Below are 18,155 nucleotides of genomic sequence, written 5' to 3' on the forward strand. Positions count from 1 at the left end.
ATCTCATCTTAATGACGTCTCTTAATAGTGTGGACCTTATGTTTTCAGTAAGAGAATTGGAAACAACTTCTTAAATTTTGTGTGAGGTGTCTCACTTATTTTATTTGCTTATTTGAAATTATGTTCGGGGAGGTAAAGTTGACTTACAACACTGTGTATGTTTAAAGGGTGTGCGTTCTCACATCGGGTCCACCACCAGATCACCAGTAATCCTCTTCCATTGGCCTCTATGCCCCCTCCCTCTTTTGACCCCCATCTTTCACCCTCTGGTATCCCCAGTTCTGCTGTCAGATTTCAAGGGTTTGTTTTGGTTTGGTTTTACTGCTCCCTTTCTTTGTTTTTTATGTTCTCCATGCTTCATACTATTTTAAAAATCATTTTGATAGTCTTTTAAAGAAAAGGACCACTGTACCACAAGGAAAATAGTAAACAGATAAGGTTTGTGTTATTTTGTGGGCAGACTGATGAAACTGAACCTAAAAAGATTGGTTTGAATATTACATTTTTTCTTAATACAAGATCGTTGACAGATAACTCAGGTATCTGGAGTTATTTTGTGTGTCAACATAAATGTGATTGTTTTTTTGGAGACTTTGTAATGATAACTGCTTGCTCTTTATCATGTTTTTGCTATGTTAAGATCAGTTTAGTTACTCATCATATTTTTACAAATTAAAAATAATGTTTGATTGAATACTTACAGATATAAGCCCCAAATATTTTAAACTGGAAAATTTACTCCAGATCCAATAAGTAAAAAGCATAAAGACCCTAATCTTTGCATGTAGACTGTTAATATCTGTTAGTGTTTACCTGATCTTAATACTCTAAAATAGTAAAATTTTGTACTGACATAAAGAAAAGTGTTAAAGAACAGTGTATAAGATATACATATTTTTGGTACATAGGGTAACATGGTTTGAGCAGGAAGGGACTGAATTTGCTCTAGAAAGCAAGTATTACTGATAGGGTTTTACTCAACCAGTATGCACATAATTTATTGAAACTTTTTTATACTCAAGGTACAATATAATATGCTACAATATAATTTGCATAGCAGATATTTTTATACCAAAAATATAATTCGTATGCTGATGAATTCTTTTTTTTATCAGAAACGTAGATTTTTTTTAAAGATTTATTTATGCGTACAAGAACTGGGGTACAAGTCAAAAGTACGGGGGGGGTGAGAGGACTCACCAGAGAGAGTGGGGAGCAGAACAGGCAGATCTACTGAAATACACTGCTGAGGGGAGCAGCAGGCAAGACAGGAGAGGTCTATTGCACCATGTGCGTAGTTCCGTGGCAGGCCAGGGGATCAAACTCGTGCTGCAGAGGTTGTGGATTACTTCATAGTGCTGTGCTTAACTCCTTGCACCACCAGGGAAGCCCTGCTGATGAATTCTTGATTAAAAATATCTGGGGAAAAAGGTTTGGTTTATATGTGAAATATTTTTCAGCTCTTTGTGTGTTTTTGTGATATCACCTGATTTCCTAATTTGGCTAAGTTCTAAATGTTTCTCAAATCATAATTTTGGAAATAATGAGAATTCAACTTTTTATCTGCAAAATATGCATTATCTATAGTTCTTAGGATTATTGCTATGTTTTACTCCAAGGTCAGAAGCCTGTGATTAAAGACAAAGGTACTTAAACCATCCATTTTGACATTAACGTTCATCTTAAGGAAAAAGAATATTAAGAATGTTGCTTTAAGTATTTGCAGTTTTTATCTTCATTAGCTTTAGACTATGTAAGTAATTCAGAAGAAACTTTAAATATTGCTTCTCTGTAAAGCTAGCACAGTGCATGTATAACCTCTTGGCTGTATTATTAGCTTTCTTACTATAAACCTTACGGTACTACTTAAAGTATTAATATTTAAGAGCAAACAGACCTTTTTGTAAATCATGGGACTTAGAAATTTAATTTGACATTCAGTTTGGAGTGATGCCAAGATATACATTGCAGAGTGTTCATTTTTAAAAACTTGACATTTTAAACATGTCTGTCTTGTGCAGGGAACTGTACTTGGAAAATACCAAAGTGTTCTTGTTTTCATCAATCCCAGTTTCAGTGCATCTTGCATTTTTACCTACTAGAAGAATCTTCTAAAATTATTTTTGATATTAAACCAAACTGTAACCCCATTTTTTCAGTAAGGTTAAGTTCAGATCCCTTAACCTGTCTATCAAGACATTCCATAATTTGACCCCTCCCTGCTTGTCCAGTATTGATTTCTTTTAGGGAGACTCTGGTGTTTCCTCAGTGCTATCCCAAATTACCAAGCTTTTCCCAGCTTAGCACTTGGCGTTCCTTATGCCTCCTTCCTTGGATTGCTAGAATGCTTTTCTCGAGGTTTCAAATCCAAGTCTCTCAGGCTCTGCTCTCCTTCCTCCTTAAGAACTGCCCCACCCACACACTCCAGCTCACTCTTGTCTCTTCTTTCCCTTGATTTCTTTAGAGCTTAATCTGTGTGACAAGGTGAACACTTGATATGCTGTTTTTTGTACTCTCTGTGCATCATGTAGATGTTTTTCTGGAAGGTAGATGGTGAAAATGACCTATCAGGACTCAGTCTTCATTACCCAAAATTTATGATTTCTGCAAGCTCCATTGCCCTGACTTTATAAAGTTTAAAAAATTAGACTTCTTAGGCAACACATATCTTTGAGGATTGGCAATTACTTAATTTTCTTGGCTTATGCACAGAAATACCATGAGCTACTTCACATGAAATGTTCCCTCTCATTTTATTAGCACAAATAAAAAAAAATTAAGGTCCAAATGAAAATTCTATGAAAATAATCTCAGACCATGGATCCTCTTGGGGATAAAGTATCCACTCACCCAGCCTTAGAACCCTGTCTTTCTCTTGATCTTATTCTGAGCTTAAATCAGTCATGGTGCTGTGCCTTAATCAATCAGTGAAGCAGTTTTCAGCCCGAACTGCACATTATAATCACCTGGGGAGGTTTTACAAATACTGGTTGCTGGGGCTGCAGCACCTCCAGAGATTCTGATATAATTAGATTGGTGTGATCATTTATGAATATAGTTTGATAGGCCTTTCTAAGACAAATTATGTGATAACTTTTTTGGCTTGCAAATTTTATCTAGAAGAATCATGTCCCCCGAATTTTAATGCTATTTTTGACTCGTATGGGGCTGTTAATAAGTTTACTTAAAACCATCAGCCTGAACCAAGTGCTGATGTTCCCATAGCACTTATAGTCTAATGCTTTCATGCTCCCTGGAGCTGTGTTCAGGTTTCTGTGTCTGGATATAGTAGTCCTTGAGCAAAAGACCGACATCTTAATGACCTTTGTATCCCTAGTGCTTAGTGTAGCGTTTTGCTCATACTTGCAGAAGAAATAGTTATTAAATATGTGGCATAGAAGGAAAGACCAACCTAAACTAGATCAAAAAGTTGACAAAAAGGCAGTATTCTATGTTTGAAAGTACAGTACCTGTTCCTGTGCAGTTTTTTTTCTGTCTTGTAAAGAATTGCTATTTGACTAAATAACGTATAAAAGACCTATATTATACATTTTTGGATTTGTTACTGAAAAATCCTATTGAAAATAACTATTAACCACATTATTAAGGTTTTTCTGAAATGCCAGTTGAAAATGTGTATAATGAATACTATATCTGACTTGTTTTAAATTTTGCTTAAAATAATTGTTTTATTTCATTGCATTTGTTTTTTAAAAAAAAACCCTCTGAAATGTTCTTATTCTTAGATAATAATTTATTTTTTAGTAATGTGCTCATTTTTAGTGTCACTCATTTTTGACAATTATCCGTCCAGAAAGATGTTCAGTTGAATTTAAATGTGATGTCTGTGGCCCAGTGGAGCCATGAACTCTTGTCTAGTGTACTGTTTGGACCAGTGTAAGCAGCAAGAGTGATGATCACAAAGCAAGTTATAGCACTCCTTATTTTTCTTGGAAACTAATTTATTAAAAGATAAAAGAAAACATCAGTTTTGTGCAGGTTTGGTTTTCCTAGTTTTTCTAGTTACACGTCTGAAAAGACCATAATAGGGGAAGAACAAGTAGCCTGGTCAGACATATGCATGCATTGAATTCATAGGCTCCCTCATTATTTCATAGCCCCACTCATGTTTCAGTAAAGGTGAAGAATTTATAATTGTATTCTAAATAGAAGATGAAGTAAAGAGAAGATCAACACATGGGAAATGAAAGGTGGGTCTGACAACTGGCTAATAGGTGGGAATGTGAGGTGGTGATAGAAATTCCTCGCTCTTTTGCTCTCTTTGATGTCACATACTTGTAAGATAATAAGGATTGACTTTTTTATGACTAGTGGTAAGATTATGTTCAGGTTTTCCAAGTAGCATGATTTGATTCAAATTGGGACTGAAATCGTGCATTTATGTAGACGGTAAGGTTGTATCACTCACTCTCACTCTAGTTTTACCCAAGTTGTCCATCTGAGTTTTTTATTGTCCACTTGTTTTTCTTTTGTCATGGCAATATAATTTGTAAAGCTATAGGACTGTTTTCTGGAGCTCTTTGTCACAGAAGTGAAGTATTCTATATGAACTTGCCCTTTAAAGGAATAGTTGTAATGAAATAATAGTCACCTTTTACTAGAAACTACCTTTGCTGGTCACAACAGTCCAGCCTGAGGTTCCTTAACTTTATTGTTTCATGGCATCCTTGGACTCTCATCAAGTTTTTCACAACACCCCTAGGCTGCAGTTCTTATTCCCTAGTTCTACTTATTCCCTAGTTAGTTCCAAACAGTAAATATTTTTTTTCTAACAATTTTAGTGGCTGTTTGAAAAAATAATGTAAATAAATTGAAAATAACTTTGTTCCTTTATCAATAACCACAGTTATTCACTGATGGTATGTGTGTGCCTGTTGAGCATTGAGTAGCTTTTTAGACCTTAGAATCGTATTGAACAGCAAGCACCACCCTCATTTCCTTCCCACATTGATTTTTTTTTTTTTTTTCTCATCCATTTTTTTTTTTTTTAAATATTAAATTTTATTTTTATATTCCCCCATACAATTGCAAACGCCCCATTCTGACCCCAATCCTTCCCCTCCCGCCCCCCCACCCCCCAAAAAGTGTCTCTGGTTCATAGTTTTTTTGTTGATTTTGATTTTCACTTTCTTATATTCATTTTCCTGGTCCCTTATTTAAGTTTTCTAGATTCCTGCTATGAGTGAGACCATCCGGTATTTTTCTTTTTCTTTTTGGCTTATTTCACATTGATTTTTATCACAGCAACCACTGAAAACAGCTTCACAAAGATACGTCATCAAAGGAAGGCACCACAATCTGATGGTAAAACTCTGAACTGCCCCTCAAACTAAAGGCTTAGGCAGTGTCCTGCGTCTGTTGTCTATCTCTGTGTTTTCTTTAGACTATCCTGCAGCTCTGCTGGGAGTTTATAGAAGTGTCCTGAGCGTGTCAGCTTTCAGCTTAGGAGATGTGGCCTTAGATATGTTTTATTTCATTTAATTTCTATGGCTTGTGCTTTTATCCCCATTTCATAGATGTGGAAACTGAGGCTTGGAGAAATTAAGTAACTGCTCCAATAATTCAGTCTCAGCATGTGTTATTTTCCCTATAATTCTCACTTGTGCTGTTGTGGGAAGGGAGACTGTTACTTCTAGCCTGAGAAATAGAGTAAAATGAAGAATGTCACTGGAAGACTTTAAAGTTAAGGATGAAATTGGTAGTATTTTCTAATGAGGAAAGTGTTAAGCTTGCTGTGGTTTTGGGGGGTATTTTGTCTGTAAATTATTGATATATTAACATATGAGGAGAAACATGGTTTGATTTATAGAGTTGGATCATTAAAAACTAAGTTTCTTTGCTGGACCAAGTTAAATGTCAGGTTCTTGATTTTTGGATGACAAGTAGTAGGTGGTGATGACAAGCCCTGTGTATAGTTTTGTTTTATTTTTAATTGCCAAGTGCTGCCAGTCAGCATGACTGCCCTTTAGATGAGTTGTGGTATCTTGTATCTTTTTAAGAAAAATTTTCAAGTTGCAGGAAGAAAACACTTTTTATAGTTGACTTAAATAGTCAACAGTTTTTATGGTTGACTTAAATAGTAATGTTTTGAAGAAAAATCAGCCTCACTTCCCTCTTGGGTGGAATAGCTAGATTAGCCTGCTGGAATCGGGCCACGGCGCTGTGTACTTCCTAAGCGCTTTCATTTCTCTTCCACAACTCTGCTGTGAGAAATAAAAGATAAAGGCAGAATTTTTCTTTCACAAGTAGTAAAACCCCAAATAGTGAGTTTTTTACTGCATAAGTTTAGGGCTATCAGATGTCCGGACATGTCTTATAAAATATAACTAACTCGGACTACAACAGGATTTTCACTTCTGTTGTGATAGTGCAAGGGGAACTGGATTTACCCTTCCCATTCTAAATGACAGCAACAGCAAAACAAAATGTTTAATGATTTTCAGACTTTGAAAATATGTAGGACAAGACACTGATCCCTGAGAGAAGGGAAACAAATGAGGTGACCTTTACCATCGCTCCCGCTGACTACCTGAGAGTTTCCAGACTCCACAGAAGAGCAACAGATAAGCAACAGATTATCAAGGGTGACTACCAGAGAGATGTCATCTCACAGAGAGCTTTACATATGTATAAAGGGAGAAACTTTGCAAATGCTGATCAGTGCAAGTGTGTGAGTAAAAGTAAAGCCAAAAACTCCACCTAGTATTCTATATTCTACCCAAAGAAAAAGTCTTTCCGATCTTCAAAAGCTAAAAACCTACGAGCCAATTTTGATGGTTAACAGTTTAAATAGTACTGCTTTTCTTTACATCGTTTACATTTTCCTTTATATCTGGTGCCAACATTTTAAAAAATCCTGAGGTGAAATAGTCTGAATCAGTGAAGTTTTGTTACTTAGTATATTTTAACTCTAGGTTTGAAAGAAACAGAGTGGAATGGACTGGTGCAGTTGCCAAAAGGAGGTATAACTTTAAAAATTGCACAGCATATTTTTAATGCTGACAATTTAAATTTGCTTGAGTGTTTAAATGCTTGTTAATAAGAATCTGTGTTTTATCTTTTCCCAGCTAAAAGATTTTGCCAGTGTAAACCACTGTTGCTCTTCCGTAGTGCTATAAAGTATCTTATGCATTCACACAGGAGGTGCTTCATAGCTATTGAGCTAGTAGCTATGAAGCTATGAATATTTGTGAATAAACTTGACATCTATGAAGCTATGAATTACTGTGAATAAACGACATCTGGAGAGATGCATTAACTCTTCATTGTCAGTTAAACATTAACTATTCCCTCAGTTTGGTTGAAAGAATTTATATGCCCTTTAATTTCTTGGATGGTTTTGAGATAACTAAGTCAGTGAAAGAGGGAAAAAAGCACTAAGTATTAATTTATTGGCTTTGAACATATTTCTACATATTGAATGTTATGTCATACTCTTCATTCTACTACAGTTTTCTTCTATAATCTTATAAAGAGTGTTAACTTATATGAACTAGCTCTTAACAATAAATATTTATTGTGGATTCTGTTTCATTCTGTTCACTGGTGGACTATAGATTGCTGTAGTCTGTTGAATACCTATGATGTGTAGTTAAACAGAGTCTTTTAATATTCTGTGGACCGTGTGCAAATTATAGGCAAGATGAATCTGGTAATTAAGTAAATTCCTGGCTGGTTGTATATTAGTGTTCATTTGTGGTCTATCTTTCCTCAACATTAGGGATATGCTGTTGGCCTATCTTCCTTAATATTTTTACCATTTTCTTAGATAATGGGGTAGAAACGATATCAGATTTGCCGATGTTCCAAACCTGTATGGGATTGGGATCGATAGTTGTACAGAATATTTATTTTGTATGACACTACTAAAATTCAGCTCTTTCAAGCTGAGATAAAGGATTGGCTCCTACAACCCCTTACAATGGACCAAGTTGAGTTTTGTGTACATTCCTGTAGCCACAAGGATAGCCTGTGCTTTCTGGGTCAAGCTGACGATTGGCAATGAATGTGCACATTCTGTGATTGGCTTGGTTTCCATATTCTCGAACTGTATGGTTGCTATACATGCTATACAGTAAGGCGGGATTGGAACAGATACTGAGGTGATGGTCTGACTGATGTCTACATTCGTCAGATCTACTCTTTATTTTTAGTCTTCCTTATCTGAGTGGTTGCCTGTATTAGCACTACCAGGTTGTGAAGTAGAACATATTACTAGCCCCCAGGAAGTTCTCATGTTCCTTCCCAATTATTATCTCCTCCGTGATCCCCAAAGATAATCACTGTCCTGACTTCTTATCATAGATGGCTGTTAATTCAGTTTAACACAAATGGAATCATTTGTTCTGTCCAGCGTCTTTTACTCAGTTATAAGAGAGATCACTCATATTGTAGCATATGGCAGTTGCTTATTAATTTTCATTGCTATGCAGTATTGCATTGTATGACTATTCCGATATTTATTTTGTTGACGTTTGCTTTATTTTTGTTTTACCTGTTACGAATGACACTATTATGAACATCCTTGTACATGTCTTCATATTTTTTGTTGCACATAGGTACACATTTCTGTTGGATGTATCCTTAGAATTGAATGGCTGGACTGTAGGGGATCTATGTATGTATTCATGAATACATACGTGTGTGTGTGTGTGTGTGTGTGTGTGTGTGTATTACCTGAGGCATTTTTGCCTCCAGTCTACATTTGGTTAATTTCTTGTTTATTCTTATGGTTTCAGCTTAAAGGTCACTTCCTCCCATAGTCATGCAGGCCTATTCTAACCACTACCCTCCCCCAACACAGTTTTAAATTAGGTCCTCCTGTTGCAGTCTGCTGAAATTCCATCATTGTGCTTATTATAATTTATAATTTTGCATTGTCTGATTATATAATGCCTGTATTCCTAATAGAAAGAATTTAGACACTAATTCCTTTTTGTTTTAAATTTCTAGAACCTTGCCAGGGCCCTCATACATGGTAGGCATTTAATAAATACTTGTGTGAATGAGTGAAAGATTATTTTATTTTAAACAATTGTATAATTTATATAGAACAATAATTGGAGTTTTTTTTTTTTTTTTTTTTTTTTTTTTTTTTAGATATATTTATTTATTCATACAAGCACTGGGTACAGTCAGAAGCGCGGAAGGGTGAGAGAATTCACCAGAGCCAGAGAGGGGAACAGAATAGGCAGACTGACGAAATACAATGCTGAGGGGAGCAGCGGGTGTGGCAGGAGAGGTCTGCGTGCCATGTGGGACCCTCACTGGTGGCCAGGGATCGAACTGGTGCTGCACAGGCTGCGGGAAGCTTCGCAGCCCAGCGCTCAACTGCTGCGCCACCAGGGGAGGCCCTAGAACAATAATTTGGATAGTGGTATGCCTTTAAACTATAATTTCTATTCATTATACAAGGAAAACCTTTTCCTTCTAAAATGATTTCTCTTTTTTGTACAGTGAACTGGAAAGGTTTTCCTGTCAGCTAGTGTTATGATCTTGGATGAATCACCTAACCTCTAGTCTTCTTCTGAAAATAAGTAGCTTGGGCTGCGTGATGGTGATAGCTAGGATCCTCTGACTGGATACTGGTTGTCTCTACAGTGTTACCTGCATGCAAATAGGCCAACCACAAGCTGTGGTGCATGCAACCACAGGCAAATTGCGGTTCTAGGAAGAGCATACTTTGTAATCTTGTTTTCAGGTTCTTAATAACTCTCTTTGGCTTGATCTCCTGTATCAGCTGAGGACAGTCTGTTCCCAGTCTGGAAGGTTTGAGCCACAGCAGAATGTTGACATTGGATAGCAGGATTTTTATTGGATAGGTGCATTATTGAGTTTGCATTGTTGTCATTCACCTGAAGTCAGAGACATTCACTTTTAAATTCAATCCCTAATATACAATTTAAGTTATTAATTTTGTTTCTAGTCAGTGGTGGATTTAGCAATGCAGGTGTAAGCACCCACTCTATGTTTAATTAATCTATTTTATTTTATTTTATTTTTTTAAGATTTATTTATTTATGCAAGCACTGGGTACAATCAGAAGCGCGGGAGGGTGAGAGAATTCACCAGAGCCAGAGCGGGGAACAGAACAGGCAGACTGGTGAAATATACTGCAGCGGGCGCAGCAGGAGAGGTCTGTGCGCCATGTGGGACCCTTGCCAGTGGCCGGGCATCAAACCAGCGCTGCAGAGGCTGCAGGCAGCTTTGCAGCCCAGCGCTCAACCGCTGCACCACCAGGGGAGGCCCTAATAAATCTATTTTATAGTCTCACAAGTCATGAAAATAAAAAAGCATATGATTATATCTTTATTTTAATTTCTGTAGTCTTATTTTATCTGTCATTATGTGTCTTAAATTCTAATTTGAGAATGGAGGGTATAAATCTACAATGCTGAGTGATGCCAGTCATGTCATATGTCATGGTGCTATGCAAATAAAACACTCCAGCAAAAAAGGGTGTCAAATAATGTGATTGAGAACAATTGGCTGTCTGTTAAATTTTGATAGAGTAGTTGATGTATTTATCCTGAATATTTTCTGTAGTCTATAAATAGATCATCTCTACAGCTTCTATTTTTATTTCTTTAGTTTAAACAGGAAGCATTGTAGGCTCAGCCATGAACTTGTTCAGTTAAAAGAAGGTTGAAAACATGCACAGAAGTAAAATAGTGAATGAATTAAGTTGTAGGATATCACTATTCCAGTGATGAATGCAAGGAAAACAGTTTTCACAGGGTACAGCAATATTTACCCTTCCTGGGGTCTCCCTTCTGGAACTGCCAAGGCTTCTCCTTTCTCAGTTTATTACATATTTATATTTGATGAATATGTGAGGAAGAGCAGACTATGTGCTTTTCTCAAGGCTGTCGGACTTAGTGCTCCCTTCTCAGTTTATAAACATCCAAATGCCCATTGAACTTTTGACTGATAATACCTCTGATGTAATGTACTTGGAAGAAGGCACCTCTCTGATACACCTAGAATTCCAGTAGCCTTAGCTCCCTGATTGACCAGTGTTATCTTGTCTCTCTCTTTTTTACTTTATCCAATATGTCAAAGAATGTTTGAAATGTTTTCATCATTTCATTTTGGAAAGTATCAAAGAAGAGACAATAGTGTCACTGATTCCCAGGTATCCGTCACTCAACTCTATGATTATCAATTCATGGACACTTGTGTTTGTCTAGGTCGCTGTCTACTGTCTCCCCTTTGCCTTTTATATTGAAGTAAATCCCAGAGATTATTTTATTTCATCCATAAATATTTTCATGAGAATATATATTTATGACATATTTTATTTTGCTTTAAATTCTATTCCTATTCTCATGTTCACTCAGTAGATCAGAGGGCTTCTGATTATCAGTTCTGAAGATGTGGGGCTATGTTTTAAGATACAGCTGTTAACTGTAAGTTTGTGCTTAAGGAGATTTGTGTTTTCAGGAAATGCAGGTTAGCTTCAGGTTGAAGGCTAAATAAAGTTAAGGCATGAAAGAAAGATAGTGTTGAATGTGACGTGGGGAGAAGTTTTTCCCTTTAAACTGTTGAGGGAAGTTAGGTGCTATTTTTCCTTGAGGTGTTAGAGCAGTAATTTCAGAAGTGGGTCTGCGCCTTATCTTCCGTGTTGAACATGTGAGCTAAAGAGGTGCAGGCTCCTTACCTTAGCTGAACTGCTGAGGCTCTTGATCGGCTTAGAATTACTCCAAGAACAATGGTCTTCTTGGACATTCATACCTATTTGTGATAAGAAATCAGTAACTTGGAAAAAGGGAGGTTTGTTTCTCCTCCCATTGGTTTGTTTAATAGCACTACCGTGCATAGGAGGAAAAACCCACAGAGTCGCTGCAAAAAAAAGTCTGTCCCCTCTGTGAAAGTACAGAAGATACTGTAACAGACAGCACTAGGGAGAGTGCAGCCTGAACTTCTGCTTCTGCTGCATTCCCTGAACTTTGATTTCTGCTCTTTCTGTCTGTTTTTCCTCTCCACACACCCTGCCATTTACTAAATTCCCCTAGTTCAGACCCTGGTTAGCATCATTTAACAATGCCTGTCTTCCCCACTCTGCCATGGTCATCATGTTTGAAAATTTCCTCGCACCCATTTATATCTTTGTCTGTCTGGAAAACTGAGTTCACACAGGTAACTTCAATTCCAGTCAACTGGTGTCCAGTCTAGTTTTCTCCTTTTCCATATTTATATTCCATCTCTGACAGTGAGAAGCCTGGTTCCATTATCTGTGATCATTCGCTTTTGTGTAGCCACAGCAGCCTCTTATGCTGCCTGCCCTCTTATGCATGCCCTCCTCACCCACTGGGGCTCCAGCACGCTGCCCTGGGCTTCCCTCTAGTGCACCCTGTTCTCCCTTTTTTTCTCAAGCTCCAACCTACTGTGCGTTACTGCTCCCAACATTCTCCCATGGACACCACTTTGCCAGTATCTTGTGCCAGGCTCCAAGAGCCTCCCCCAGGTGAAAGCCCTCTTGCTCACCTCTCATTCCAATTCCATGTGTGGGCCATCCTTCCTGACCTACTTGGGCTCTGACAGCCTGCAAAGTACCTTCTCCCATTCTACCCCACACCTTTGAAATGTTTGTGGAAGAACAGGAAACAGCTAGAGCCTTATAAATAGAAAATATTTAGAAAAAAACATTTTCTCCTATTAAATTGGAAATATCTAGAGTTTAAATTACATATGGCCCTGAAATTTCATTCACTAGTTCATTGTGCATAAAATTTTTAAACACCTACTGAATGCCCGGCACTGAGCTTGGCCATTGGGATAGGGCAGTGAACCAGACAAAATCCTGTGAAGCTGCATTCTGTGACTCAGGTTGTTTAGCTCAGACAAGTGTGTAACAAATAAGTAACCTGTCCGGTCCTCTTTCCTTACATATCAAATGGCAATAGCAGTAATTTTGCTCATGGGGTTCTTGTGAAAATTGAATAATGCATGAAAAATGCTTAGCCTAGTGTTAGTCATCATCATCTGCAAACAAATCATCATCCGCAAACAATATACAAGCAGCGCAGCTGAAACGTTCTTTGTCTCTTTAAAAATCGTTTTAAGATTCCACTTAATATTTTGAGGGGAAGCCAATATATTCCTGGAAAATGAAATCTTATGTATCAATTACTTTTCCTTTCCTTTAGCATTCTTTTAAGTAACGTGACATTTGTTTGAATTGAGTGACAGTCTTTACCGGACCTGAGAGAGATTATTCATGTATTTGGAGCACAATTAATGAAGAGATGATTATTCATTATTAGAACATTTTGTTGCATAGTAATTTTAGCTAGTGACTATATTACTATATTAGTGATGGTAATTTAAATGCAGGTAGCATGTAACCTATAAAGCTCTAGTGTAATATTTGTCCTAAAAGCCATGCCTTTCGTCATCAGAAATATAACAAGTCTCATGAATGTTTGCTTTTGTGTAATGTGGTACTCTTAACAACGCAATATTTAGGTGAAGGCAATCCTGTCTTACTTTAAAAAATATAATTAAATATATGTTGTGATGTTTTATATTTGTGTTACCTGTCATTGAATGTTAGGAGTAACTGTTTTATAAACATACGGTATAATAATAAGAGGAGCTCTAGGAATACAGAATTAAATACAAATAATCCCCAGAATTTTAGTGACTTGGTGAAATCTTCATTTCCTCAATTCATACTGGGTGGTTTGATAAAGAGAAAGGCCCACACCTAATGCTGAGCATGCTAGAGAATAATGACAGGATCAACTAAATGGAGTGATTGGGTCGTTTGGTCTCAGCCTATGCTTCAACTTGCAGAACACAGCTCATTCGAAGGCAGAAGTGGGGTAACTAAGAAGAAAGCTTATTGAGAGTAGAGGGAGTGAAAAGCAATGAAACATCAGGCAAAGTGAGATGGTCTGTAGCACCCTGCAGAAGAGTTGCTAGTCAAACGGAAAGATCTTTAATGTAGAGGACTGTGGAGAATTAGGCAAAGCAGTAGGCTGCAAAGAGAACCCTTTTTTGGCAATAAAACTGAGACAAAATGGAAAGGCCATCAGGATCTGCTTACATGTTTACATGTATTGCCAAAATCCTGTATTGCAGATACAGGAGTGAGAAGGTAAGTAAGGAGCCAGGCAAGAGGTGAGATGGGGAGCAGAGGAATGTAGAGAGTAGAAAAAGGAGGGCAACAGAGGGGGACAGAAAAAGGAAGGGCCAGGACCCAGCCAGAAAAGGGATCAGACCTTTCCAGACTTGTAGACCTTAGAATGTAATTTTTGTAATTGTCCTTTGAGATACTAGCTGTGGTTTATTTCTTTGTCAAATTTTCAGTAAGTGTAAATGCTCACAAATAGAAAGGCTTTTCCTTTAAAGCTTCAGGATTTGTTTTTGTTTTTCTCAGTAGAACAATCACAGTAGCCTGCTGCAGGGAAATTATCCCATGGGTTATATTTATTAGCAAGACAACATTAGCTTAAAGGAGAATAAATAAATCAGATGGAGGAGGCCAGACTGAAGACTCCTCTGTTCCTGTGCTAAACTGTGTTGTGTAGTCAAGTATTGCCATAGGCTTTCATTATTTGTCAGTCTTCCATGTGTCAAATGCTATTCTAAGTGTCAGGGAGAGAGGATGAATAGGATAGAGTTCTTGCCTTTGAGGAGTAAGCTGGCTGTTGGGAAAGACAAATGATGCAGATATATAAGATGTTTTGGCAAAACGAAGAAGGAATTCTGTGAAAGAACTGTGCCTGGAGAAATAAAGAAAAGTTTCCAGAAACTGACTGTGTGCCTGTGTTTTTACAAGGCAAATAAGATTTTTGCCTAGAGGAAAAGGTCAGGTAGAGCCTTACAGGTAGAAGGCTAGATTGCCATGTAAAGGTACAGAAAGGTAAAAGAGTTGGCTTGGGCAATAGTGGGAATTTAATCTGATTAGAGCATAGGATGAAAGGGGTGGAAGGGAGAGTAATGAAAAATGAAGCAGGAAGAGGATACTGAAGCCAGATTCTTCAAGATTTCTTGTCAGGGAGGTAGGTATTGTCCTTTGGGTTTATCCTCACACAGTGATGCCAGTATTAAGAGTAGGCAAACAGATCAGTAGGACAGAGAAGAAAAAGTGAAACAACCCCCCCAACACGTGAATATTATTAAAGATAACAAAAATCTATGGGGAAGGGTAAATTAGTTAATAGATGGTGCTGAAATAATTTGTTGGCTCTTTGGGAAGAGCAGCTCAGTTAATTTGAGAAAATGTTTTTATGCCATATATTTATGTTTAAAATATGCAGTATAGATTTAGACATTTTTGGTTGAAACACTGGCTTTATAGCTAATTAGAATCTGATGTTTAAGGTCATTTTTCTTACCCTAAAACTTTTTTTTGTAGCATCTGCAGAAAAAGAGGCAATCAAGGGTACATACTCCAAAGTACTGGATGCATATGGACTCTTAGGTGTTTTACGATTAAATCTTGGTAAGTTTTTGCCCCTATGTCAGCAGCAACTCACATTAATACACATGTTTTTCAACCTTCTTTACAAAGAATTCTCACATTCATTGTCTTATCTGAACCTCCTAGTAATCATGAAGGAAAGGTAGGGAAGTTAATGCATAGTTTTTCATTTGATAAATTTCACATAGCCTTAAAAAAAGTAGGGGAACAATTTCAGAATTGTGAGATTATTCTGCTAATGTTTAAATCCTACATTCTACTAAATGTATTTAAAGAAGGGCTTTTTCCCCAACCTTTGCCATAATTTAGCTTTAAATTTAAACATGTCTGTGGTAAATAACCATACTGTCAGACTTAAAAGATGGAGACCCAAGAAAAAAGTGGGAAGAAACTTTGATCTTTGAAAAACATTCAGGTCTTTTATCAAACCAAATCTTTGTTGTTTTTTTTGCAGGTGATACTATGTTACATTATCTGGTCTTAGTCACTGGATGTATGTCTGTTGGAAAAATTCAAGAATCCGAGGTTTTCCGAGTTACTTCCACTGAATTTATATCACTACGAGTTGATTCTTCAGATGAGGATCGGATTTCTGAAGTGCGGAAAGTTCTGAATTCAGGAAACTTTTATTTTGCATGGTCTGCATCTGGAATCAGTTTAGATCTGAGTCTTAATGCCCATCGGAGCATGCAGGAACACACAACTGACAATAGATTTTTCTGGTGAGTCTGTGTTGCATTTTCCCCTTCGTGGTCATGTGTTGTGGAGTAGCTTGGCCATTGGGGCACAACATGTCCCGCATTTATCCCAGAGACAGCAGGGATGCCTGGGGACAGAGCACACTGCTCTGTCCTGCTGCAGAATCCTCACAGAGCTTGAGAGGTCCACTCTCAGTTTGTGTAACTTGGTGTATGACCTGAAGCCATTTCATTCTTCTTGAGCTTGACAGACCTTTCATTTCAGAAATATACTGGCAATATCTTAAAACTAGGAATGAATTCGAATGAATTCATTACTCACACTTTCTGTCCTTAGTTTTGAGATGTTGTCCCTGGCAATATTGCCTCTGTGCCAACATATTTTTAATTTGAAGGTTGTAAGTAGGTGAGCTTCATTCAAGAGCAAGACTGTGAAGAAGTAGTAAACTGGGGTAAAGTTTAGTACCTAATAAAATCAGACTTAAGTAGTTAATGTGATATATTTCCTGATTATGCATCGTGTGCCGTACTGTAAGTAGTCACAAACGATAAGCAGAGCACACGTGACTATGATTAGTATTGCTTTATTGTAGCAGACCAGATTTTAAGTATAATGCTTCTCTTGTTCTCAGCCAGTGTTGATGTTGACTTTTTTCCTTAACACAGTGTACAAATTAAATGTCATTGTGTTTACATATGTTTTATGACCAAAGTTCAGAATTCTTTTCTCTCTCTCTGGTAGTTCAGCTTCAAGGTGTATTGAACCTCCTGCATATTATCTGTCCTTCACATTTTCTACCGGTGTGGTCCTTGAATAGTACATACAAGTCTCGCCATTTTTGCCTGCATGTCAGAGGGCTCCAAGTCAACAAAGTTAGAATAGGAAACTAACTTTAGAGCAATAGCTTGGTCACCTTGTGGCTCACGTGGAGGTGTCTTGGCCCAGAGTGATGGCATGGGGGGAAAGAGAGAAAAGAATGAAAAAAGGCTTAGAGCACTATACATATCTTCCTCAGCTTACAATGGAATTCTATCTTGAAAACCCACTGTAAGTTGAAAATACCATTAATCGAAACATTGGAATTCGGGGACCATCTGTATCCAAAAAAATGCTGGAAGGAACCTAGCCCACTGCAGAGTATTGGTTGTCTACTCTGATGACATGGCTGCCACTGCATCATGGGGCAGAGTTATGCCACATGTGGCTAGCCTGGGCAAGGATCAGAATTCAAAGCATAGTTCCTTCTAAAGTGCTTATCACTTTTGCACCATCATGAAGTTGAAAAATCATAAGTGGAGCCATCACTCGTTGGGGGCTGTTTGTCATCGGAGACTTGGGACCCTAGCAAAGCAAGAGAGGAAGAGGGTGGGTGGTGGGTTGATAGGGCAGGTGAGTGGACGGAGTCCTGTCCTCTCATGGCAGCTCTACACCTTTTCTATTGAGAGAAACACTGACATTCCTGAAAAAAGGTGCAAGTGCTGCATAGTGACTTAGGTCAGCAATCTTTATTATTTTCTCCCTCCTCATTCTTTTACAAAATTGTTTAAATTGAGAGATAAGTTTTCCTGCCTTGGAAATCCAAGCAGGTGCAGATGCACTGGCTAAAGGATCAACAGTAAAGCACATTTGCTAAGCCTAATCAGTAGGAATAATTCATTTATCTTTTTATTCAGTTACCAGTAGATGTAGGGGCAGATTTAGATAACAGATTGCTGTGAGAGAGAGGAGCATTTGTCCTTTGGGAGACAGGTTGAACAAAAGGGAGGCTAAAACACTAGAGTTGAATTTTGAAAACACTAAAGTTGAAGTTTGCTCATACACCATTTTTACCAAAAGTTACCAATTTTTACTGAAGATTGGCACTTTGAGCTTCACTTTGCATATGAAAGTGAAAGCTTTTAGAATTCCCTATGAATACCCTTCCCACTTGGTAAAAACATTTTCCAGGATACAGCCAAGTAAGTTTTGTAATCAGGGAGTAGCAAATACCTGTTACAAAATCCAG

The 18,155-nt window shown here is 37.5% G+C and overlaps 1 protein-coding gene across 5 annotated transcripts in view; it reads left to right on the forward strand.

The window, feature by feature from the left end:
- The window catches only part of SYNJ1 (synaptojanin 1), a 75,619-nt gene that overhangs the window by 1,127 nt on the left and 56,337 nt on the right, over window positions 1–18,155 (forward strand). For all 5 annotated transcript variants that reach the window (XM_037525022.2, XM_037525024.2, XM_037525023.2 and 2 more), the window contains exons 3-4: window positions 15,386–15,472; window positions 15,906–16,173. In XM_037525022.2, coding sequence (XP_037380919.1) covers window positions 15,386–15,472; window positions 15,906–16,173 — 355 coding nt within the window. The remainder of the gene's footprint in view (window positions 1–15,385; window positions 15,473–15,905; window positions 16,174–18,155) is intronic.

Source organism: Talpa occidentalis, unplaced genomic scaffold (assembly GCF_014898055.3).
Source record: "Talpa occidentalis isolate TD23 unplaced genomic scaffold, MPIMG_talOcc4v2.1 talOcc4.4, whole genome shotgun sequence".
In the NCBI taxonomy this organism is placed as follows: domain Eukaryota; kingdom Metazoa; phylum Chordata; class Mammalia; order Eulipotyphla; family Talpidae; genus Talpa; species Talpa occidentalis.